The following is a 27,548-nucleotide window of genomic DNA, read 5'->3' on the forward strand; positions in this document are numbered from 1 at the left end:
AGCTGAGTCTGCCCCTCCCACCCCTGTGCACCTTGTGGATCCACCGTGGCTAATACACAAGATCCTATAGAAGCAGCACCACAAGCCTGGCAGTGTGCAAGTAGCCCAGACAGGGGCTACACCACTCCACAGTGAGTGCTGCCACTGGGAGAGGGGAAGATAAGGCACACACCAGTCTGACTGTGGCCCCAGCGCTGGGCTGGGGGCAGACATCAGGTCTGACTGCAGCCTCACCCACCAAGGCAATTACTCCAGACAGCACAGGGGAAGAGCCCTGCAGTTCCATGACACTCCAGCGACTGTCCAAAATGATGAAATGGAAGAATTCTCCTCAAAAGAAACTCCAGGAAGTAGCGACAGCTAACAAACTGATCAAAAACAATTTAAGCAATGTAACAGAAAATGAATTTAAAACAATAGTCATAAAATTAATCGTTGGGCTTGAAAAAAGTAGAGAGGACAACAGAGAATCTATTACTACAGAGATCAAGGGACTAAGAAACAGTCAGGAGGAGCTAAAAAATGGTACAAATGAGCTGCAAAATAAAATGGAGGTGACCGCAGCTCAGATTGAAGAGGCAGAGGAGAGAATAGGTGAACTAGATGATAAAAATGTGGAAAAAGAGGAAGCTGAGCAAAAGAGAGAAAAAAATCCAGGAGTATGAGGGGAGAATTAGAGAACTAAGTGATGCGATAAAACATAATAATGTATGCATAATTGGTATTCCAGAGGAGGAAGAAAGAGAGAAAGGTGCTGAAGGTATACTTGAAGAAATCATAGCTGAGAACTTCCCTGATCTGGGGAAGGAAAAAGGCACTGAAATCCAAGAGGCACAGAGAACTCCCTTCAGACATAACTTGAATCGACCTTCTGCACGACATATCATAGTGAAACTGGCAAAATACAAGGATAAAGAGAAAATTCTGAAAGCAGCTAGGGATAAACATGCTCTAACATATGAAGGGAGACTGATAAGACTATTGACAGACCTATCTACTGAAACTTGGCAGGCCAGAAAGGAATGGCAGGAAATCTTCAATGTGATGAATAGAAAAAACATGCAGCTGAGAATCCTTTATCCAGCAAGTCTGTCATTCAGAATAGAAGGACAGGTAAAGGTCTTCCCAAACAAACTGAATCCCAAACTGAAGGAATTCATCACCACTAAACCAGCCCTACAAGAGATCCTAAGGGGATCCTGTGAATGAAATGTTGCAAGGACAACAAAGTACCAGAGACATCACTACAAGCATGAAACCTACAGACATCACAATGACTCTAAACCCATATCTTTCTATAATAACACTGAATGTAAATGGACTAAATGCTCCAACTAAAAGACGTAGGGTATCAGAATGGATAAAAAAAAACAAGACCCATCTATTTGCTGTCTACAAGAGACTCATTTGAGACCTGAGGACACCTTCAGATTGAAAGTGAGGGGATGGAGAACTATCTATCATGCTACTGGAACTCAAAAGAAAGCTGGAGTAGCCAGACTTAGATCAGACAAACTAGACTTTAAATTAAAGGCTGTAACAAGAGATGAAGAAGGGAAGTATATGATAATTCCAAGGCCTATCCATCAGAAAGAGCTAACAATTATAAATGTCTATGCGCTGAATACGGGAGCCCCCAAATATATAAAACAATTAATCACAAACATAAGCAACCTTATTGATAAGAATGTGGTAATTGCAGGGGACTTTAATACTCCACTTACAACAATGGATAGATCATCTAGACACAGGATCAATAAAGAAACAAGGGCCCTGAATGATACATTGGATCAGATGGACTTGACAGGTATATTTAGAACTCTGCATCCCAAAGCAACAGAATATACTTTCTTCTCGAGTGCACATGGAACATTCTCCAAGATAGATCACATACTGGGTCACAAAACAGCCCTTCATAAGTATACAAGTATTGATCATACCATGCATATTTCAGACCACGATGCTATGAAGCTTGAAATCAACCACAGGAAAAAGTCTGGAAAACCTCCAAAAGCATGGAGGTTAGAGAACACCCTACTAAAGAATGAATGTGTCAACAAGGCAATTAAAGAAGAAATTGAAAAATACATGGAAACAAATGTAAATGAAAAGACAACAATCCAAACACTTTGGGATGCAGCAAAGGCAGTCCTGAGAGGAAAATACATTGCAATCCAAGCCTATCTCAAGAAACAAGAAAAATCCCAAATACAAAATCTAACAGCACACCTAAAGGAACTAGAAGCAGAATATCAAATATACCCCAAACCCAGAAGAAGAAGAGAAATAATAACGATCAGAGCAGAAATAAACAATATAGAAACTAAAAAAACTGTAAAGCAGATCAATGAAACCAAGAGTTGGTTTTTTTAAAAAGTAAACAAAATTGATAAACCTCTAGCTAGGGTCTCAAAAAGAAAATGGAGATGACCCAAATAGATAAAATCAGGAATGAAAATGGAATTATTACAACCAATCCCTCAAAATACAAGCAATTATCAGGGAATACTATGAAAAATTATATGCCAACAAACTGGACAACCTGGAAGAAATGGACAAATTCCTAAACACTCACACGCTTCCAAAACTCAAACAGGAAGAAATAGAAAGCTTGAACAGACCCATAACCAGTGAAGAAATGGAATCAGTTATCAAAAACCTCCCAACAAATAAGAGTTCAGGACCGTATGGCTTCCCAGGGGAATTCTACCCAACATTTAAAGCAGAGATAATACCTATCCTTCTCAAGCTGTTCCAAAAAATAGAAAGGGAAGGAAAACTTCCAGACTCATTCTATGAAGCCAGCATTACTTTGATTCTCAAATCAGACAGAGATCCAGCAAAAAAAGAGAACTACAGGCCAATATCCCTGATGAATATGGATGCAGAAATTCTCAATAAGATACTAGCAAATCGAATTCAACAGCATATAGAAAGAATTATTCACCATGATCAAGTGGGATTCATTCCTGGGTTGCAGGGTTGGTTCAACATTTGCAAATCAATGTGATATATATCACATTAATAAAAGAAAAGAAGCATATGATCCTGTAAAATCGATGCAGAAAAAGCATTTGACAAAATTCAGCATCCTTTCTTAATAAAAACCCTCAAGAAAGTCGGGATACAAGAAACATACTTCAACATCATAAAAGCCATTTATGAAAAGCCCACAGCTAATATCATTCTCAATGGGGAAAAACTGAGAGCTTTCCCCCTGAGATCAGGAACACGACAGGAATGTCCACTCTCACTGCTGTTGTTTAACATAGTGTTGGAAGTGCTAACATCAGCAATCAGACAACAAAAGGAAATCAAAGGCATCAAAATTGGCAAAGATGAAGTTAAGCTTTCGCTTTTTGCAGATGACATGATATTATACATGGAAAATCCGATAGACTCCACCAGAAGTCTGCTAGAACTGATAGATGAATTCAGCAAAGTCGCAGGATACAAAATCCATGTACAGAAATCAGTTGCATTCTTATACACTAACAATGAAGCAACAGAAAGACAAATAAAGAAACTGATCCCATTCACAATTGCACCAAGAAGCATAAAATACCTAGGAATAAACCTAACCAAAGATGTAAAAGATCTGTATGCTGAAAACTATAGAAAGCTTATGAAGGAAATTGAAGAAGATACACAGAAATGGGAAAACATTCCATGCTCATGGATTGGAAGAATAAACATTGTTAAAATGTCAATACTACCCAAAGCTATCTACACATTCAATGCAATCCCAATCAAAACTGCACCAGCATTCTTCTCAAAGCTAGAACAAGCAATCCTAAAATTTGTATGGAACCACAAAAGGCCCCGAATAGCCAAAGTAATTTTGAAGAAGACCAAAGCAGGAGGAATCACAATCCCAGACTTTAGCCTCTACTACAAAGCTGTAATCATCAGGACAGCATGGTATTGGCACAAAAACAGACACATAGACCAAGGGAATAGAATAGAAACCCCAGAACTAGACCCAAAAAAGTATGGCCAACTAATCTTTGACAAAGCAGGAAAGAATATCCAATGGAAAAAAGACACTCTCGTTAACAAATGGTGCTGGGAGAACTGGACGGCAACATGCAGAAGGATGAAACTAGACCACTTTCTTACACCATTCACAAAAATAAACTCAAAATGGATAAAGGACCTGAATGTGAGACAGGAAACCATCAAAACCCTAGAGAAGAAAGCAGGAAAAAACCTCTCTGACCTCAGCCACAGCAATTTCTTACTTGACACATCCCAAAGGCAAGGGAATTAAAAGCAAAAATTAACTACTAGGACCTCATGAAGATAAAAATCTTCTGCACAGCAAAGGAAACAATCAACAAAACTAAAAGGCAACCAACGGAATGGGAAAAGATATTTGCAAATGACATATCGGACAAAGGGCTAGTATCCAAAATCTATAAAGAGCTCACCAAACTCCACACCTGAAAAACAAATAATCCAGTGAAAAAATGGGCAGAAAACATGAATAGACACTTCTCTAAAGAAGACATCCAGATGGTCAACAGGCACATGAAAAGATGCTCCACGTCGCTCCTCATCAGGGAAATACAAATCAAAACCACACTCAGATACCACCTCACACCAGTCAGAGTGGCTAAAATGAACAAATCAGGAGACTATAGATGCTGGCGAGGATGTGGAGAAACGGGAACCCTCTTGCACTGTTGGTGGGAATGCAAGCTGGTGCAGCCACTCTGGAAAAGTGTGGAGGTTCCTCAAAAAATTAAAAATAGATCTACCCTATGACCCAGCAATAGCACTGCTAGGGATTTACCCAAGGGATACAGGAGTGCTGATGCATAGGGGCACTTGTACCCCAATGTTTATAGGAGCACTCTCAACAATAGCCAAATTATGGAAAGAGCCTAAATGTCCATCAACTGATGAATGGATAAAGAAATTATGGTTTATATACACAATGGAATACTATGTGGCAATGAGAAAGAATGAAATATGGCCTTTTGTAGCAACGTGGATGGAACTGGAGAGTGTTATGTTAAGTGAAATAAGTCATACAGAAAAAGACAGATATGATATGTTTTCACTCTTATGTGGATCCTGAGACACTTAACAGAAGACCATGGGGGAGGGGAAGAAAAAAAAAAAGAGGTTAGAGAGGGAGAGAGCCAAAGCATAAGAGACTCTTAAAAATTGAGAACAAACTGAGGGTTGATGGGGGGTGGGAGGGAGGGGGTGGGTGATGGGTATTGAGGAGGGCACCTTTTGGGATGAGCACTGGGTGTTGTACAGAAACCAATTTGACAATAAATTTCATATTAAAAAATTATACAGATATGAATAAATGCTTTCCCTTTACTATAATCTCCTAAGGACAAGAATGGCATCATACTATTTGCTGTGTTTCTTATAATGTCTAGCATAATATACAGAACAGAGCAAGGAATGTGGTAAACATCCTTGAAGAAATCTGACATTCTGTCACGGAAAAAAAAATTAGTTTTGCCACATGTATGCCTTATTGAACAATACTGAACCGCAAGAAGTAGAAAAATCCACTAGTATGGTTGGAGATTCAGAACTCCTCTTTCAGGGGCCGCCTAGTAGCTCAGTCGGTTAAGCGACTGACTTCAGCTCAGGTCATTATCTTTCAGTTTGTGGGTTTGAGCCTTGCCTCGAGCTCTGTGCTGACAGCCCAGAGCCTGGAGCCTGCTTCGGATTCTGTGTCTCCCTCTCTCTGCCGTTCCCTTGCTCGTGTTCTGTCTCTCTTTCGCTCTCAAAAATAAATAAACATTAACAACAACAACAACAACCTCCTTTCAGTAATTGACAGATCCAGCAGGCAGAAAATTAGTAAGGACATAACTGAATTGAACAGCACCATTTATCAAGTGTATCTAATTGACAAATAAAGAATATCTCATCCAGCAACAGCAGAATATACATTCTTCTCCAGTTCTCAGGGATCATTGACCATGACACCCCATATCTTGGGTCACAAAACACACCTGAGAAATTTTAAAAAATAGAAATTATACAAAGTGTGTACTTAAAATACTACATAATTAAGCTAGAATTCAATAACAGAAAGATAACTGGAAAAAATCCCCAAAGATTTGGAGATTAAACACTTCTAAATAACACATCAGTTAAGGAAGAAATCTGAACTGAAATTTAAAAATATTTTGAACGAAATGCAAGTGAAAAAGTGTTTTGAACAAATGAAAAAAATACAACTTACCAAACTTTGGGGGCTTCAGTGAAAGCAAGGCTTAGAGGGAAATGTATGGCATTCAATGCATGTTTAGAAAAGAAGAAAGACCTAAAATCAATACTCTAAGCTTCCACCTTAGAAAACTAGAGGGAAAAAAGCAATATAAACCTAAATCAAACAGAAGAAAAAGATTGCAATGGGAATCAGTCAATTCAAAACAGAAGAATAGAAGAACCCTAATACTTAAACTAGACAAAGATACTACAGGAAAAGTTATAGATCCTTTGACATTACTGGAAAAGTTTCAGATCCATGACCAGATGGGATTTATTACAGTTATGCAAGGCTGGTTCAGTATTAAAAATCAATTAATATAATCCATCACATCAACAGGTTAAAAAAGAAAAAGTGTATAATCACATCAGTAGATGCAAAAAGGGCATTTGACAAAAATCTCACACCCATTCATGACAAACACTCTCAGCTAAGCAAGCAATGGAGGGGGACTTCCTCATCTTGATAAAGGAGCATCTACAAAAAACCATCCAAAACACTTAATGGTGAGAAACTAGATCCGTTCCTCCTAAGAACAAGGCAACAATGTCTCCTCTTACCACTCCTATTCAATATCACACTGGAAGAACTAGCTACCATAGTAAGATAAGACAATGAAATAAAAGGCGTACAGGACTGAGAAGGAAGTAATAAAATGTTCTTTATTTGTAGAGAACATGATTGTCTAAGTAAGTAAATTCCGAAGAACAAACAAAAAAATCTTAGAACTAATAAGCAATGATAGCAAGTTGCAGGATATAAGGTTAATACACAAAAGTCAATTCTCATCTTTTATAAAACCAGTTTACCACATATATGTATTATTAAGCAATATATTCTTTGATTTTTCAAGCTTTGCACCTTATCTAGATGGAATCATTGTGTTTTTATTCTGTGACTTGCTTTTTTCATTCGATGTTGTATTTGTAAAATTTATTTATAACAATTCTGCTACAAATACACACATCTCCTGGTACTTATGCATGAATTTCTGTAGAATATACATTGTTATTGAAATGGCAAACTATTGGCATGTGCATCTTTAACATTGTGTGATAATGTAAAATTATCCTTCAAATTTGTTGTGCAATGTAAGTGTTCTCATTTTTCCAGTGTGCTATATGTATATGGCCAACCCCAGAGAATAAACTAAGAAAATATTTCAAAAATGCAGCGAAAAAATTAATGTAATTAAATTATTATAGTAGAAAATATTCACTTAATGCAAAAGAAAACAATAAAGGCAAAACAGAGGAACAAAAAAGACATGAGAAATATAGGAAGTAAAAATAAAATGGCAGACATAAATCCAGTTCTATCAGTAATAACATTAAATGTGAGCAGACTAAACAGTCCAATGAAATGGCAGGGATTATCAGACTGATAACAAAATAAGTTCCAACTATATGTTGTCCATAGGAGATGCATTTAAGTTTCCAAAATACAAATTTGTTCAAAGTAAATGGTAGAAAAAATATATTATGCAAAGGCAGGCATAGAAAGCTGGACTGGCTATACTAATATTAGAGAAAATAACTTTGAGCAAACAAAAGCAACTTTAAGTAACTTTGAGCAAGCTACAAAAGTAAAGAGGAACATTTTATAATGTCAAGAGTCTGTCTTCTATCAGGAAAGTATAATAATTATAAACATATATGTTGTCATCTGACAACAGAGACCCAAAACACATGAAGTAAAAACTGACAGAATGAAGGGGGAAATAGTCGGAGACTTTGATATACCACCTTAAATAATGGATACAACAACTAGCAGACTACCAACAAAGAAATTGAACACCTAAACAACCCTATATATCAACAGACCTAACAGACGTCTACAGAACAGTCCACCCAACAATAGTGGACCATACATTCTTCACAAATGGACATAGAAAATTCCCCAGGACAAACTGTACGTTAGGCCATAAAACAATCCTCAATACATATAAGAAAACTGAAATCATACAAAGTAATTTCTCTGAAATTAGATACCATATGACTCACAATTTCGATCCTAGGCACACACTCAGGAGAAATAAAAACATTAGGTCTACACAAAGACTTGTAAGTAAATGTTCACAGCAGCATTATTCATAATAGCTCTAAAGTGGAAAAAAAAAAAACCCAAATCTCCATCAACTGAAGAATGAATGTTTTAAAAAGTTGATATATCCATAGAATGGAATAATATTTGGCAAATTTTGTTCCTTTTTAGGAATGGAATACTGATACATGCGACAACATGGATGAACCCTGAGAACGTTATGCTAACTGAAAGAAGCCAGTCGCAAAAGACTGTATTGCAGGATTCTTGACATGAAATAGCCAAAATAGGCAAATCATAGAGACAGAAAATAGGTTAATAGTACCAAGGACTGGGAGGAGGAGGGAATAGGGTTTCTTTTTGAGTTGATAAAGGTGTCCTAGAATTAAGCAGTGGTGATAGTTGCACAACTCCGTAGATATACTAAAAACCATTGAACTGCACACTTTAAAAGGGTGAATCATGTGATAGATGAAGCTCCATAGAGCTGTTCACAGTAGGAAAGAAACAAACGGTACCTATAACTTCCTACCTGCCGGCTATATCAGACAAGCCCTTGGTAGGTTTTATAATGACGGTTTCTCCTAACTCTCAAAGTTTTACAAAATCAGCAGGAATTTTAGCCCCAGATTATTATGATGTTTAAAAAATAGCTTCTCTGAATGTCACCCTTTACTCACGAACTCAACTTCTTTGCATCGTCTGAAATGCATTGCTTTCTGCTTTCTCGGGTCTCTGCTCAAAGGCCCTTGTATGTGTTGCCTCTCTGGAATGTTCCCCCAATTGACTAACTTTTATTTCTTTTCAATAATACAGATTTCACCTCTTTAGGAAAGTCCTCCTTGATTCCCTTTTATTCAAACCTTCGTTTGTGCACCCTCTGTTCCATTTCTCCTGGGTTCACCTCTATCATAATGTCTATTTGCTTCCTTGTCTCCCCAACCAACGTAAGGTCATTGAGGGCAGGAATTGTATGTTTTAGTTATAAGCACCTTGCCCTGTGCCTAGTGGTAATAGACTAAGAAAGGCTGTCTAAACCCCATGGTCACCTACTAAATAACTTTAACTGTAACAGATTTTATCCCTCAGGTAGAATTCGTTGTGTGTATTTGTACTGATGATGGTAATGATTTTGGCATCAGTTAAACCACTGTGGTTCGCTTTTCTGAATTGCCAGGAAACGTTTTGAGATATTGACAGGATTTGCCAACATCCAAGGCTAAGCTTGGACTAAAGTTTAGCTATTAATATGAAATTATAAAACTATAATCAAGAAGTGTGACTGGCATTTTCTAAGTTGGTAACCAGTTCTGATTACCGCAATTTTTTGTGTGTATGATGAAAGAAGCTACTTGGCAATTACACATAAGATTATTCCATGAAATTTCACTAGGTATTTAGAATTTCGTTTACTTTAAATTTCTGGTAGTTACTTTACAAAATTTAAAACAAAATTTATGTATGAAGTTTTAAAACAAATTAAATTAAAATTAATGCTTTAATTTCAAAGTTTTAAAATTAAATACCCATTCTTCATTTTACTCTCTGGAAAATAAACCTTTCTCTGCAGACTTGTAAATATGGTAGGCTTCTGTCCCAAAGTGGCCAACTGCTTGCTAAGTATTATGGAATTCTGTAAAACAACAAAAAAATTCCTCTTTTTACTTTTCATAGACAAAATTATTCTGAAATTATATCATGATGTACTGAATTTGTTATTTTAGCTAAGACACTATTTATATTTATAGATTTACCACATTTTCAAGATCAGGTTTTTTCTATCATAATGCTTCTTCTCCCATTGAACTTTATGAATTAAAAAGAAGTTACAATACCCTTTCCAACATGTTGAAAATAATATACATAATCAGATTCCTGAATGAACTGAGATTATGGGAACCTTTAAATACATTATGTCTTAACTTTAATGACATACATAATGGAGTTTCTAAACTAATCTGTTAGAATTATTTCTATACGAATCTGACTTCAAAACAACACCCTCTTTCAAGGTAGGTTTCAAATGACATCTGGAGGCTTTAACAAAACTTCTCTTAGTATAACAATAGATCTGACTTGCTGCTTCTTTTTCTAATGAGATTGAAAGAGAAGTTGAACTTCCTGGAATTTTTCCTAATAGGTATTTTTGGAATAGAGGCAATGGTTTCATTATGGGGAATGCCTAGAATAAAATATCAGATAATGACAGTCAGTCCAAAATTCCATGGCTTCCTTCTGCCCTAATCCTCCAGTAATGCTCCAGTTAATTTCCTAGAAATGTCAGCCACCAACAAAGGAGCCTTTGAGATTGCTATGATGAGCATCAGGGTGTATTCATATGGGATTATCTAATAGGATTTAACCTAATTTTGAGAGTGAACGTGGTCAGGTCCTTAGGGCCTCCAAAGCATACACATTCACTGGTTTTGATAGAGAAATATAGGTTTGTGTGGTAAATAATAATGGATATTTTAAGTTTCATTCCAGAAAATTATATTCACTATTCAGAATTTTAAATACAATACAACTGTCTTTAATATAACTGCAAAGGAAAGGAAGGGAATAAATGTAGCAAAGAATAAGATAGGAATAAAATATAATAAGTGACATATACAAAAAATAATAGAAAAAAGGATAGGCTAAGAAAAATTAAGACAATCCTGCAAACAAGCTTAAAAACAGGTTTTTTCATTAAGAGGATATAATTCGTGGTCATTAAAGATAGTTTTATAAATATGGCAAAAATTAACATATAGAAATTATAAATATATAAAAACACATTTATTATATTTCTTAGAATTTACCAAATGAAGGCTACTATTATGTATCCATGTTATTTAACTGGAAATCTATATAAACATCATTTTTAATGATAGCATGATATTCAACTAAGTGATTATCAGCATTGATTTAACACTTCCCTATTGGACATTTAGGTAACTTTATTCTTTCACTATTATAAATATTATTGCCATGGATATCATCAGATGTACAGTTTTTTCAGTTAGGACTATTTCTTTTGATGAGATTCTGGGAAATGGGATTACTGGATCACAAGCTATGAATCCTTTAAACATTCTTGATGCATATTCTTGAAACGATTTCTAAAAGGACCATGCCAGTTCACTTTACTATTAGGAATCTATGACAGAACAAACTTCACTATGGTGATGTCAAACTTCGCATTATTGTTTTTAAAAGTATTTTTCTAGTTATAACATCAGTATATGGTTTTACACGTTTTGAAACTTAACATACTTTCTGTTTATCTCATCTGAGTTTTCAGCAGCATTTGACACATTGGACTATTGACTAGTCTCCCCTTGGAAACACTCTCTTACTCGGCTTCCATGTTACCGTTCGCTCCTTGCTGTTGGAGATCCCCTGATCTTGGTCCCAGATTCTCTTCCTCCCAGTACCCTTCTCATAGTACATTCTCTTCCTAGGGAATCTTATTCAATCGCATGGCTTCAAGTATCATTCAGTTTCCATAAAAATGCTCAAATTCTATGGCCCAGATCCCAAATTTTGTATCTAGTTCAGTATCAATGTACCTGACTAGATTTTTTAACAATGATTTTGCTTGTCTTGCAAACACTTCAAACCAATGTGTCTAAAACTGCACTGATGATGCCTTGAGATTTCTGCCTCCTAAACCTGTGTTTGTAAGTGTTTGTTGAATGAATAAAGTAGAAAAAAATCTCACAAGCTAGAAGAGAATATAGTTCTTTTGCAATGTAGCTGTGAGTGGAGTGCTCCAGACGGAATGAACAGGAGTCACAGAGGCTCTGAGGTGGGAGAGGAATTATTATGGTTGAGGAATTGAAAGAGAGATAATGGCTAGAAAGTAGTAAGAGAGAAAATAGTGCAGGAAAAGGTTAGATAAAAGATAGGCAGAGGCCACATCATGCTAAGCATCGTAGGTTTGGAAAATAGTTTGGATTTTACTTTTAGTACAATGGGCAAATGTTAAAGAAATTTTAAAATATAAATATAACTTTTATTTTGAAATAGTTTGACTCACAAGGAGTTAGCTTTCCCCAATGACAATAGCTTTATATAATCTTAGTGCATTGTCAAAACCCAGGAAATTGAGGAGGCAGCACTATTCACTCAGGTATGAATCTTATTAAGATTTCTCCATTCTGTTTTACAGGTGCTCTTTTTTTTATATAGTTCTGTGAAATTTTATCACATGTCTAGATTTATGTAACCGTCACCACAATATAGAACTGTTATAAAATATAGATGGTAGAACTGTTCCATTACAAAGAAGAAACCCCATCATGTTAACTCTTAAGAGTAATAACTGCCTGCTAACTCTGACTTTTGGCAATCACTTATCTGTTTTCAATGATTACAGTTTTGTCACCTCTAAAATCTTCTTCTTCTTCTTTTTTTTTTTTTGATTCTGGAACAACATTGTCTTTATTTATTTATTTTTTAATATGAAATTTATTGTCAAACTGTTTTCCATACAACACCCAGTGTTCATCCCAACAGGTGTCCTCCTCACCCCACTTTTCCCTCCCTCCCACCCCCCATCAACCCTCAGTTTATTCTCAGTTTTTAACAGTCTCTTATGGTTTGGCTCCCTCCCTCTCTTACTTTTTTTTTTCCCCTTCCCCTCCCCCATGGTCTTCTGTTAAGTTTCTCAGGATCCACATAAGAGTGAAAACATATGGTATCTGTCTTTCTCTATATGACTTATTTCACTTAGCATAACACTCTCCAGTTCCATCCACATTGCTACAAAAGGCCATATTTCATTCCTTCTCATTGCCAAGTAGTATTCCATTGTATATATAAACCACAATTTCTTTATCCACTCATCAGTTGATGGGCATTTAGGCTCTTTCCATAATTTGGCTACTGTTGAAAGTGCTCAGTTGGTTAAGCATCCAATTCTTGATTTCAGCTCAGGTCACCATCTCATGGTTTGTGGGATTGAGCCCCACATTGGGCTCTTTGCTGACAGCATGGAGCCTGATTGGGATTATCTCTCTCTCTCTGCCCCTTTTCCTTGATTGTGATCTCTCTCTCCCAAAATAAATAAATAAACATTAAAACAATATTCTATAAATGGAATCATACAATATACAACACTTGAAATCGGCTTTTTAACTCAGCATCATTCAAGTTGTTATGCATATCAATAGTGCATTCTTTAAACATAAAAGCTGAAACTATAAAATTCTTAGAAGAAAACAGACAGAAACCTTCATGACATTGGATTTGGCATTGATTTCTTGGGTATGACTCCAAAGGCACAGGCAACTAAAGGAAAAACAGACAAATTGGAAGTCTTTGAAATTTAAGACTTTTTGCATCAAAAGACACTATCAAAAGAGTATCAAAAGAGTAAAATGGCAACACATAGAATGGAAGAAAGTACTTGCATATCACATACAAGGGATTAATATACAGAATATATAGTGAATGTCTAAAACTCAACAACAACAAAAACAGTTAAAAAACAGGCAAAGGACTTGAATAGCATTTATCCAGAGAAAATTATACAAATAGCCAATAGGCATGTGAAAAGATACTCGACATCATTAATCATTAGGGAAATGCAAATCAAAACCATGGTGAGATATAACCTCACATCCATTAGGATGACCTTGGAAGTTGATAGAGCTTGCCTGGCTAAGATGTAAGTAAGGAGTGTTTGCAGTCTGGGAAATGGCTGGTTGAGAAGCAGCAAAGAGACCAGCAAAACTGGGTCTCCTTTGAAACTTCAAGGCTGAAGGCAGCCTGACCTTGCCTGTGGATCAACATGTTTCTCCACTCTGTAAATGCTTAATCTAAAGTATTAAAACAACTCCCTTCCTATGACATATATACTGCCCCCGTCATGTTCCCTTTGCCTGTCTGCACGTCACTGCCCTGATTGTACTGTTCCCCTGATAATTTTTTAGTATGCTTTGTTCCTGCTTTTGAAACTACACATTCCTTTCCCCTGTACCTCTTGAAATGTACTAATAAGATTCTCAATAAAAACTTTGCTTGGAGAAGAGCTTTGCTTGGGGCCATTGCCACTAGAGTGCTTGGCCCCCTTGCCCTCTCCTTTCTCTGATTCAGGAGTCTGGAGTACTCTGTCATCCACCACCCCAGGGTTTACTGGTCAAACCTGAAAGGTGACTGTTATTAAAAATAAAGGCTTTACTGATAAACTTTAAGAAGACGTAATACCTGTCCTTCTTAAAGTCTTCCAAAAAATCAAAGAGAAGGGAATGGTCCCAAACTCATTTTACAAAGCCAGAAAAGGACACTACCAGAAGAAAAAATTATAGCCCAATATCCCTGATGAATATAGATGCAAAAAATTCTCAATAACATACTAGCAAATTCAATAGCATATTAAAAAGATCATACGTAATGATCAAGTGGGATTTAACCCTGGAAAACAAGGATGGTTCAACATATGCAAATCAATAAATGAGTTACATCACATTAATAGAATGAAAGACAAAAATCATATGATTATCTCAGCAGACACAGAAAAAACATTTATGATAAAACACCCATTTATGATAAAACTCTTTTACAAATTACATATAGAAGATACATAATGAAGGCAATATATGACAAGACCACAGCACAGCTAACATCATACTCAGCCTTTCCTCTAATATCAGGAACAAGACAAGGGTTTCTATCCTCACCACTCTTATTCAACACAGTACTGGAAGTCCTAACCAGAGAAATCAGGCAAGAAAAAAAAAGACATCAGAATTGGAAAGGAAAATGTAAAATTGTGTCTGTTAGCTGATGATATGATGTATATAGAAAATCCTAAAATACCACCAAACAAACAAACAAACAAACAAACCTTATTAGATCTAATCAAGTTATTAAAGTTGCAGGATACAAAATTAAAATACAAAATCAGTAGTATTTCTATATGCCAATAATAAATTGCCTTAAAAGAAATAAAGAAAATCATCTCATTTACAATAGTATCAAAACAATGAAATGCTTAGGAATAAAATTAACCAAGGAGGTGAAGGATTAGTACTCTGAAATTACAAAACATTGATGAGAGAAACTGAAGAAGACACAAATAAATGAAAAGGTATTTCTGTGTTCATGGATTAGAAGAATTAATATGGTTAAAATGTCTATATTACCAAAAGCCATCTATAGATTCAGTGTAATCCTTATCAAGAGTACAATGACATTTTTCTGTAGAGGTAGAAAGAAGAATGCTAAAATTTATATGGAACAAAAAAAGATTCTGAATAGCCAAGTTAATCCTGAGAAAGAAGAATAAAGCAGGAGGCATTACACTTCCTGATTTCAAAATATGTTACAAAGCTATAGTAATCAAAACAGTATGGCAGTGGCACAAAAAACAGACAGATCACTGGAACAGAATTGAAAGTCCAGAAATAAACCCAAGCATATGCAATCAAGTAGTACTTGACAAAGGAGCTGAGAACACTCAGTGGAGAAAAGACAGTCTCTTCAGTAAATGGTGCTGGGGAAAATTGGATATTCATTAGTAAAAGAATGACACTAGATCCCGATCTTACACTACTCACAAAAATTAACTCAGAATTGATTAAAATATTAAATGTAAGATCTGAAATTATAAAACTCCTAGAAGAAAACATAGGAAACAATTTTCTTGATGTGGGTCTTGGCATTGACTTTTTTGTGATATGATATAGCACAAAAACAAAATCAAAATTAAACAAGTGGGACATCCATTGTCACTGCAAATGGCAAGATTTCATTCTTTTTATGGCTGAGCAATATTCACATATAATAGTCATATGTACATAATATATATATATATATATATATATATATATATATATATTCCTATGTTTACTGCATCATTATTTACAATAGCCAAATTATGGAAACAACATAAACGTCCATCAACTGATGAATGCATAAGGAAGATATGAGATGTATACATCCCATTAGTAAACATGGGGATGCATAAATTCCTTTGGATTACTGTTTTTGTATTCTCTGGGCAAATACCCAGTAGTGAGATTGCTGGATCATAGGGTATTTCTATTTTTAATTTTTTGAGGAACCTCCATATTGTCTTCCACAGTGGCTGCACCAGTCTGCATTCCTGCCAATAGCGTACAAGTGTTTCTTTTTCTCCACAGTAACAAAAACTTGTTGTTTCTTTTGTTTTTTATTTTGGCCATTCTGACTGATGTGAGGTGATATCTCATGGTGCTTTTGATTTTCATTTCCCTGATGATGAGTGATCTTGAGCATCTTTTCATGGGTCTGAGGGCAATCTGTCTGTCTTCTTTGGAGAAATGTCTGTTTATGTCTTCTACCCATTTTTTTTAGTTGGATTATTTGTTTTTTATTTGTGTTGAGTTGCCTAAGTTTTTTTTTTAATATATTTTGATACTAACCCTTTATTAGATATGTCATTTGCAAATATCTTCTTCCATTCAGTAGATTGCCTTTTAGTTTTGTTGTTTCCTTTGCTGTGCATACAACGGAATATTATTTAGCCTTAAAAAGAAGAAAAATTCTGACACATGCTACAACATGGATGAACCTCGACTATATCATGCTAAGTGAAGTAATCAGTCACAAAAAAACCAAATGCTATATGATTCCACTTATATAAGGTATTTAGAGTTGTCAAATTCTTAGAGACGGAAGCACAACCATAGGAGTGTACTTAATGCCACTAAACTGTACACTTAAAATAGTTACTAAAATGATAAATGTTTATGTATATTTTACATAATTTTTTTTCAACGTTTATTTTTATTTTTGGGACAGAGAGAGACAGAGCATGAACGGGGGAGGGGCAGAGAGAGAGGGAGACACAGAATCGGAAACAGGCTCCAGGCTCTGAGCCATCAGCCCAGAGCCTGACGCGGGGCTCGAACTCGCGGACCGCGAGATCATGACCTGGCTGAAGTCGGATGCTTAACCGACTGCGCCACCCAGGCGCTCCTACATAATTTTTTAAAAAAGTACTTTCCTTTAAATATTTAAGGGATCCTGGAGTGCGCTGTTAGATAGTGCCCTAATATGACACTGAAAGAACATGCAGTCATCTTTCTGCCTTATTTCTAAGTTTTGGATATTTTTTCTTAATACATAGAAGTTCCTAAGAAATTTCACCTCTGAAGGTAAAAGACGCTGAGAAAAACACCTAAGATGGCAATTCATATAAATTCTACATACATGTTTATTAAAGCATTTAAATATATATTTAATTATATTTATTCACTTTTATATTTTTATTTATAAATATAAATTCATATTAATTTATTTAATTTTTATAATTAAATACATTATAATGTATAAAGTATTAGATTACATTATACATTATAATGTATAAAGTATTAGATATGTATTTAGTTATGTATAATTAGAAAATCTTGATCAACTATCTCAACTTCAGAAAACAGCACTGAATTCTAAATAACAACAAAATATTTTTTTAAGAGTTTTTTTTTTTTTTTTAATTTACATCCAAGTTAGTTAGCATCTAGTGCAATAATGATTTCAGGAGTAGATTCCTTAGTGCCCCTGACCCATTTAGCCCATCCCCCCTCCCACAACCCCTCCCATAACCCTCTGTTTGTTATCTGTATTTAAGAGTTTATGTTTTGTCCCCCTCCCAGTTTTTATATTATTTTTGCTTCCCTTCCCTTATGCTCATCTGCTTTGTATCTTAAATTCCACATGTGAGTGAAGTCATATATTTGTCTTTCTCTGACTGACTAATTTTGCTTAGGATAATATACTCTAGTTCCATCCACAGAGTTGCAAATGGCAAGATTTCATTCTTTTTGATTGCCAAGTATTACTCCATTGTGTGTGTGTATTACTATTATATTCAAATATTTTATTATTTTTGAAAGAGAGAGAGCTGCAGAGGGGCAGAGAGAGAGGGAGACACAGAATCCGAAGCAGGCTCCAGGCTCTGAGCCATCAGCACAGAGCCCAACGCGGTACTTGAACTCACGAGCTGTGAGATCATGACCTGAGCCGAAGTCAGACGCTCAACTGACTGAGCCACCCAGATGCCCCTAAACCACATCTTCTTTATCCATTCATTTGTCAATGGACATTTGGGATCTTCTCATACGTTGGCCATTGTCAATAGCAGTGCTATAAACATTGGGGTGTATGTGCCCCTTTAAAACAACACACCTGTATTCTTTGTATAAATACATAGTAGTGCAATTGCTGGGTTGTAAGGTAGTTCTATTTTTAATTTTTTGAAGAACCTCCATACTGTTTTCCAGAGTGGCTGCACTAATTTGCATTCCCACCAGCAACGCAAAAGGGTTCCTCTTTCTCCACACCCACACCAACATCTGTTGTTGCCTGAGTTGTTAATGTTAGCCATTCTGACAGGTGTGAGGTGGTATCTCATTGTGGTTTTGATTTGTATTTCTCTGATGATGAGTAATGTTGAGCATTTTCTCATGTGTCTGTTAGCCATCTGGATGTCTTCTTTGGAGAAGTGTCTATTCATGTCTTTTGCCCATTTCTTCACTGGATTATTTGTTTTTTGGGTTTTGAGTTTGATAAGTTCTTTATAGATTTGGGATAATAGCCCTTTATCTGGTATATCATTTGCAAACTTCTCCCATTCCTTTGGCTGCCTTTTAGTTTTGCTGATTGTTTCCTTTGTCATGCAGAAGCTTTTTATTTGAGGTCCCAATAGCTCATTTTTGCTTTTGTTTCCCTTGCCTCTGGAAACATCTGGAGATGTGTTGAGTAAGAAGTTGCTACAGCCATAGTCAAAGAGGTTTTTGCCTGCTTTCTCCTCTAGGATTTTTGATGGCTTTCAGTCTTAGGTTTACGTCTTTCATCCATTTTGAGTTTATTATTGTGTATGGTGTAAGAAAGTGGACCAGGTTCATTCTTCTGCATATTGCTGTCCAGTTTTCCCAACAGCATTTGCTGAAGAAACCGTCTTTATTCCATTGGGTATTCTTTCCTGCTTTGTCAAAGATTAGTTGGCCAGATGTTTGTAGGTCCACTTCTGGGTTTTCTATTTTGTTCCATTGATCCAGTACCATACTGTCTTGATGATTACAGCTTTGTAGTACATCTTGAAGTTTGGAATTCTGATGCCTCCAGCTTTGGTTTTCTTTTTCAGGATTGCATTGGCTATTCGGAGTCTTTTGTGGTTCCATTTAAATTTTAGGATTGTGTGTTCTATTATTTTGATAGGGATTGTATTGACTATGTAGATTGCTTTGGGTAGTATCAACATTTTAACAATATTTGTTCTTCCAGTCCATGAGCATGAAATATTTTTCCTTTTTTTTGTGTGTGTCTTCTTCAGATTCTTTCATAAGTTCCTATAGTTTTCAGTGTATAGGTTTTTCACCTCTTTGGTTAGGTTTATTCCTAGGTATTTTATGGTTTTTGGTGCAACTGTAAATGGGATAGATTCCTTGATTCCCCTTTCTGCTGTTTCATTATTGGTGTATAAAAATGTAACCGATTTCTCGCATTGGTTTCATATCCTGTGACTTTGCTGAATTCATCAATCAGTTCTAGCAGTTTTTTGGTGAAATATTTTCGGTTTTCCATATAGAGTATCATGTCATCTGCAAAGAGTGAAAGTTTGACTTCTTTCTTGCTGATTTGGATGCCTTTAATTTCTTTGAGTTGTTTGATTGCTGAGGCTAGGACTTCCAATACTATGTTGAATAACAGTGGTGAGAGTGGACATCCCTATCGTGTTCCTGACCTTAAGGGGATAGCCCTCAGTTTTTCCCCATTGAGGATGATATTAGTGGTGGGTCCTTCATATATGGCTTTCATGATCTTGAGGTATGATCCTCTATCCCTACTTTCTTGAGGGTTTTTGTCAAGAAAGGATGCTGTATTTTGTCAAATGCTTTCTCTGCATCTATTGAGAGGATCATGTGGTTCTTGTCCTTTCTTTTATTAATGTGATGTATCACATTGATTGTTTTGCAGATATTGAACCAGCCCTGCATCCCAGGTATAAATCCCAGTTGATCATGGTGAATAATTCTTTTAATGCATTGTTGGATCCAGTTGGCTAGTATCTTGTTGAGAATTTTTGCATCCATGTTCATCAGGAAACTGGTCTATAGTTCTCCATTTTAGTGGTGTTGTTGTCTGGTTTTGGGATCAAGGCCTCATAGAATGAGTTTGGAAGTTTTCCTTCCATTTCTATTTTTTGGAATTACTTCACAAGAGTAGGAGTTAACTCTTTAAATGTTTGGTAAAATTCCCCTGGAAAGCCATCCAGTCCTGGTCTCTTGTTTTTGGGGAGGTTTTTGATTACTAATTCAATTTCTTTGCTAGTTATTGGTCTGTTTGAATTCTCTATTTCTTCCTATTTCAGTTTTGGTAGTTTATATGTTTCTAGGAATTTGTCCATTTCTTCCAGATTGCCAAATTTATTGGCATATAATTGCTCATAGTATTCTCTTACTATTGTTTGTATTTCTGCAGTGTTGGTTGTTATCTCTCCTCTTTCATTTTTTATTTTACTTACTTGGGTCCTTTCCTTTTTTTTTGTTTTGATCAAACTGTCTAGGGATTTATCAATTTTGTTAATTCTTTCAAAGAACCAGTTCCTGGCTTCATTGATCTGTTCTGTTTTTTTGATTTCGATAGCACTGATTTCTGCTCTATTTGTTATTATTTCCTGTCTTCTGCTGGTTTGGGGTTTTATTTGCTGTTCTTTTTCCAGCTTCGTTAGGTGTAAGGTTAGGTTGTGTATCTGAGACCTCTCTTCTTTCTTAAGGAAGGCTTGTATCGCTATATACTTCCTTTTTATGACTGCCTTTGCTGCATCCCAGAGGTTTTGGGCTGTCGTATTATTTTCATTGGCTTCCATGTACTTTTTACTTTCCTCTTTAATTTCTTGATTAACCTACTCATTCTTTAGTAGGATGTTCTTTAATTTCCAAGTATTTGTGGTCTTTCCAAATTTTTTCTTGTGGTTGATTTTGAATTTCATAGTATTGTGGTCTGAAAATATGCATGGTATGATCTCGATCTTTTTGAACTTGTTGAGGGCTGATTTGTGACCCAGTATGTGATCTATTCTGGAGGATGTTCAGTGTGCACTTGAGAAGAATGTATATTCTGCTGCTTTAGGATGTAATGTTCTGACTATATCTGTTAAGTCCATCCGGTCCAGTGTGTCATTCAAACCCATGGCTTCCTTGTTGATTTTCTCCTTACATGATTGTTCATTGCTCTACGAGGCGTGTTGAAGTCCCCTACTATGATGGTATTATTATCAATGAGTTTCTGTATGTTTGTGGTTAATTGATTTATATATTTGGGTGCTTTCATATTGGGGCATAAATGTTTACAATTGTTAGATCTTCTTGGTGGACAGACCCCTTAATTATGATAGAATGCCCTTCTTTGTCTCTTGTTACAATATTTATTTTAAAATCTAGATTGTCTGATATACATATGGCTACTCCAGCTTTCTTTTCGTGACCATTAGCATGTTAGATGGTTCTCCATCCCCTCACTGTCAGTCTGAAGGTGACTTAAGGTCTAAAATAGTCTCTTATAAAAGCATACACATGGATGTCATTTTCTTATCCATTCTGATACCATATGTCTTGATTGGAGCACTTAGTCTATTGATATTTAGAATGAGTACTGAAAGATATGAACTTATTGCCATTGTGTTGGCAATTGTGTAAAGTTGGAGTTTCTGGTGGTGTTCTCTGGTCCTTTGTAGTCTTTGTTGATTTTGGTCTTTTTTGTTTTGTTTCATCTTTTCTCCCCTCAGAGAGTTCCCCTTAGACATTCTTGCAGGGCTGGTTTAGTGGTCATGACTCCTTTAGTTTTTGTTTGTCTGAAAACTCTTTATTTCTTCTATTTTGAATGACAGCCTTGCTGGATAAAGAAGTCTTGTCTGCATATCTTTCTGATTCAGCATGTTGAATATATCCTGTCATTCCTTTATGGACTGTAAAGTTTCTGAGGGTAGGTATACTGCGAACCTGATCTGTCTTCCCTTGTAGGTTAAGGACTTTTTTCCCTTGCTGCTTTCAAAATTATTTCCTTGTCTGTGCATTTTGTGAATTTGACTATTATATGCCTTGTTGATGGTTGGTTTTTGTTGAATCTAATGGGAGTTCTCTGTTTCTTGGATTTTGATGTCTGTGTCTTTCCCCAGGTTAGGAAAGTTTTCTGCTATGATTTGCTCACATAAACCTTCTATCCCTTTTTCTCTCTCTTCATCTTCTGGGACTCCTATGATTTGGATGTCATTCCTTTTCAGTGAGCCACTGAGTTCTCTAATTCTTATATTGTGCTCTTTTGCCTTAGTTTCTCTCTCTTTTTCTGCTTCATTATTCTCCATAATTTTGGCTTCTGTATCACTGATTTGTTGCTTTGCTTCATCAATGGCATCAATTCAAGATTGCATCTCAGTTATAGCATTTTTAATTTAGTCCTCACTTGATTTTACCTCTTTTATTTCCTCAGAAAGGGATTATATGTTTTTTTTTCAACCCAAGCTAGTGTTCTTATTATCATGATTCTAAATTATAGTTCAGACATCTTGCTTATATCTGTGTTGATTAAGTCCCCGGCTGTCATTTCTTCCTGTTCTTTCTTTTGGGGCGAATCCCTTCATTTTGTCATTTTGGAGGGAGAAAAAGAATTAATAAAAGAAAATAAAAGAGACAATCTGGGGGAGAAGCCAAGATGGCAGAACAGCATGGAAGCTTTTTGTGTGTCTCGCGTCCGTGAAATACAGCCAGACCAACACTAAACCATCCTACACACCTAGAAAACCAATTGGAAGATTAACACAACAATCTGCACAACCTGAACCACAGAATTCAGCAGGTATGTGACACGAAGAGCTGAACTTGGGGAGCAAGAAGCCCCAAAACGTAGGGAACTGCTTTTGTGGGTGGAGAGAGGATGGAGACTGGGGAGCGGGGAGCATACGGGAAAAGCACCCCTCCCCAAAAGCAGCTGGAGAGAAAGTAGAAAATTGGAAACAGTCGCAGGGACTAAACTAAAAAGGGAGAAAGGAGAGGGTTTAAATTCCATTAAGACTGTAAACTAGGGGAGTGCAAAGGCTGCAACTCCGCAGCTTGATACCTGGTGGTGCTCTGGTGGGAAAGGTGAATGCCCAGGAACAGAGTGGGGTCTGGGAGGTTCTCGGGACACATGGGGAAAAGCGGTTCCATTGATGGAAGGATATTTGGTAGAGACTGTTAAAGTCACCTGGTCCCAGCAGACCCTGGAAGGCAGCCACATTCACTGGTGCGGGGGCAAGGTTGTTGAGGGTGAAGCCTGGTGTCAGATGTGTGTTGCGATTTTCCACGGTCCCTGAAATGCTGAGGCTACACTGTCTCGCAAATATTTGGGGGGTCGGGCTGGCACCTAGCTGCAGTCTTAGGGCACCAGCAACAGCAGGATCCAGCCGGTGTTTGTGGGTGCAGCCAACATTCAGCCATTGCTCATTAGGCCACCACTCGATGAGACCCTCCTGCAGAGGGGCAGAGTGGGTCAAAGCCGCAGTCCTTCAGAAGTAAGGGGCTGGGGAAAACAGCCACATCTGAGACAAAACTTGGGAGAGAGGTACTGCCTGGGCCAGGTCACGGAGAGTGAAAAAGTGGGGAGTGTACAAGAGCTGAAGACAGAGGACTGGCGCACAACTGTTGATGCGGGAGAACAGACTGGTGGCTGGGCAGCGCCATTTTTCACCGCTCCCGCACATGTGCCATGTGCACCGACAAGCACCACAACAATCCACCCCAGTAGGCTAGCAGCGCCATCTAGGGGAGAGCGGAGCTGTTACACTGAGCCCTGCCCAACTGGGCCAACTTTGCTCTTCAAGAACACAAACCTCACCACCGGCTTAAGCTATGGACTATAAAGAGCTACATGGACTGACCTCTAGGGGAAAACAAAGCAATTTCAGTCCTACTTCAATCAGTTAGCAGGTTCATCTATTCAATTTTTTTTCTCTCTTTCTCCTTTTTCTCTTTTATAATTCTTTTCTTTTTCTTGAATATAGAAAGAGAAAAGACTCATTTTTATTTTCAATTTTTATTAAAAATATCTGTCTTTAATTTTTATTACTATATTTTTTACTTTTGTGTAAATTTTTTCAAATTCTACTTTACTTCCATCATTTTATTTTAGTCTACTTCAGTGTACTCACCTTTTCAAATTTTCAAACAATTTCCTTTTTTTCTTTTTTTCTTTTTCATTTCTTTTCTTTTTCTTGAATGCAGAAAGAAAAAAAACTTCATTTTCACTTTCAATTTCTTTTAAAAATATTTTTTAATTTTTTTTCAACGTTTTTTTATTTATTTTTGGGACAGAGAGAGACAGAGCATGAACGGGGGAGGGGCAGAGAGAGAGGGAGACACAGAATCAGAAACAGGCTCCAGGCTCTGAGCCATCAGCCCAGAGCCCGACGCGGGGCTCGAACTCACGGACCGCGAGATCGTGACCTGGCTGAAGTTGGACGCTTAACCGACTGCGCCACCCAGGCGCCCCTAAAAATATTTTTATTTAATTTTTATTACTACAGTTTTTGCTTTTATGTAAATTTTTTCATATTCTATCTTACTCCCATTATTTTATTTTAGTCTACTACAGTGTATTCACTTTTTCAAATTTTCAAATGATTCCTTTTTTTGTCTTTTCCTTTTTTCTTTTTTTAATCTTTTCTCTCTTTTTCATTTCTTTTCTTTTTCTTAAATACAGAAAATGAAAAAATTCATATTTATTTTTAATTTTTATTAAAAATATCTTTCTATAATTTTTTCTACTATATTCTCTACTTTTGTGTATTTTAGTCTACTTTAGTGTATTCATTTTTTCAAATTCTCAAACGATTTCCATTTTTTTCTCTCCCCCCGCCTTTTTTGTTTGTTTGTTTTTGTTTGTTTGTTTCTATAATCTGTCAAACCACTTTCTACACCCAGACCAAAACACACCTAGGATCTAGTATAATCTGTTCGATTTATGTGTGGGTGTGTTTTTAATTTTTAATTTTAATATTTTTTTAATTTTATTTTTTTAATTGCAATTTTTCTACCTCATTAATTCCTTTTCTCCCTTCAAAATGACAAAATGAAGGAATTCACCCCAAAAGAAAGAGCACGAAGAAATGCCAGCCAGGGATTTAACCAACACAGACACAAGCAATATGTCTGAACCAGAATTTAGAATCACGATAATAAGAATACTAGCTGGAGTTGAAAATAGATTAGACTCTCTTTCTGCAGAGATAAAAGAAGTAAAAAATATCCAGAATGAAATTAAAAATGCTATAACTGAGCTGCAATCATGGATGGATGCAGCGGCAGCAAGGATGGACGAGACAGAACAGAGAATCAGCGATATAGAGGACAAACTTATAGAGAATAATGAAGCAGAGAAAAAGAGGGAGCTTAAGGCAAAAGAGCATGACTTAAGAATTAAAAAAATCAGTGACTCAAAAAAGGAACAACATCAGAATCATAGGGGTCCCAGAGGAGGAAAAGAGAGAAATAGGGGTAGAAGGGTTATGTGAGCAAATCACAGTGGAAAACTTTCCTAACCTGGGGAAAGACACAGACATCAAAATCCAGGAAGCACAGAGTACTCCCATTAGATTCAACAAAAACTGACCATCAACAAGGCATATCATAGTCAAATTCACAAAATACTCAGGCAAGGAAAGAATCATGAAAGCAGCCAGGGAAAAAAAAGTCCCTAACCTACAAGGGAAGACAGATCAGGCTTGTAGCAAACCTATCCACAGAAACCCGGCAGGCCAGAAAGGGGTGGCAGGATATATTCAGTGTGCTGAATCAGAAAAATATGCAGCCAAGAATTCTTTATCCAGCAAGGCTGTCATTCAAAATAGAAGGAGAGATAAAAAGTTTCCCAAACAAAAGTTAAAGGAGTTTGTGACCACTAAACCAGCCCTGCAAGAAATATTAAGGGGGACTCTTTGAGGGGACAAAAGATGAAAATATGTATATGTATGTATGTGTGTGTATATATATGTGTGTGTGTGTGTGTGTATATATACATATATATATATGTGTGTATATATATATACACAAAAGATGAAAATATGTATATGTATGTATGTGTGTGTATATATATGTGTGTGTGTGTATATATATACATATATATGTGTGTGTGTATATATATATACATATATATAATATATATGTATATATATATATATATATCAAAAGCAACAAAACATTAGAAAGCACCAGAGAACACCACCAGAAACTCCAACTCTACAAGCATCATAATGGCAATAAAGTCATATCTTTCAGTACTCACTCTAAACATCAATGGACTCAATGCTCCAATCAAAAGACATAAGGTAACAGAATGGATAAGAAAACAAGATCCATCTATATGCTGTTTACAAGGGACCCACTTTAGACCTAAAGACACCTACAGATTGAAAATAAGGGGATGGAGAACCATCTATCATGCTAATGGTCAACAAAAGAAAGCCGGAGTAGCTATACTTATATCAGACAATCTAGACTTTAAAATAAAGACTGTATCAAGAGATACAGAAGGGCATTATATCATAATCAAGAGGCCTATAGACCAAGAAGACCTAACAATTGTAAACATTTATGTGCCAAATGTGGAAGCACCCAAATATATAAATCGATTAATCACAAACATCAAGAAACTCATTGATAGTAATACCATAATAGTAGGAGACTTCAACATCCCACTCACAGCAAAGGACAGATCATCTAATCAAAAAATCAACAAGGAATCAATGGCTTTGAATGACACATTGGACCAGATGGACTTAACAGATATATTCAGAACATTTCATCCTAAAGCAGCAGAATATACATTCTTCTCCAGTGCACATGGAATGTTCTCCAGAATAGACCACATACTGGGACGCAAATCAGCCCTAAGTAAGTACAAAAAGATCGAGATCATACCATGCATAATTTTAGACCACAATGCTATGACTCTCGAAATCAACCACAAGAAAAAATTTGGAAAGGTAACAAATACTTGGGAGACTGAAGAACATCCTACTAAAGAATGAATGGGCTAACTAAGCAGTTAAAGAAGAAATTAAAAAGTATATGGAAGTCAATGAAAATAATAGCACCACAACCCAAAACCTCTGGGACGCAGCAAAGGCAGTCATAAGAGGAAAGTATATAGCAATCCAGGCCTTCCTAAAGAAGGAAGAGAGGTCTCAGATACACAGCCTAACCTTACACCTAACGAAGCTGCAAAAAGAACAGCAAATAAAACCCCAAACCAG

The 27,548-nt window shown here is 36.3% G+C and overlaps 1 protein-coding gene across 5 annotated transcripts in view; it reads right to left on the reverse strand.

Annotated features, from left to right (window-relative positions):
* CATSPERE (catsper channel auxiliary subunit epsilon) overlaps positions 1 to 27,548 on the reverse strand; it is a 195,511-nt gene that overhangs the window by 78,253 nt on the left and 89,710 nt on the right. For 4 of the 5 annotated variants that reach the window (XM_045049408.1, XM_045049411.1, XM_045049410.1 and 1 more), the window contains 2 exons: positions 13,510 to 13,567; positions 9,817 to 9,923 (listed from right to left, as the gene is read on the reverse strand). In XM_045049408.1, coding sequence (XP_044905343.1) covers positions 9,817 to 9,923; positions 13,510 to 13,567 — 165 coding nt within the window. The remainder of the gene's footprint in view (positions 1 to 9,816; positions 9,924 to 13,509; positions 13,568 to 27,548) is intronic. The other variant, XM_045049409.1, reaches the window with a different exon arrangement.

The sequence above is a fragment of the Felis catus genome, chromosome F1 (assembly GCF_018350175.1).
Source record: "Felis catus isolate Fca126 chromosome F1, F.catus_Fca126_mat1.0, whole genome shotgun sequence".
Classification (NCBI taxonomy): domain Eukaryota; kingdom Metazoa; phylum Chordata; class Mammalia; order Carnivora; family Felidae; genus Felis; species Felis catus.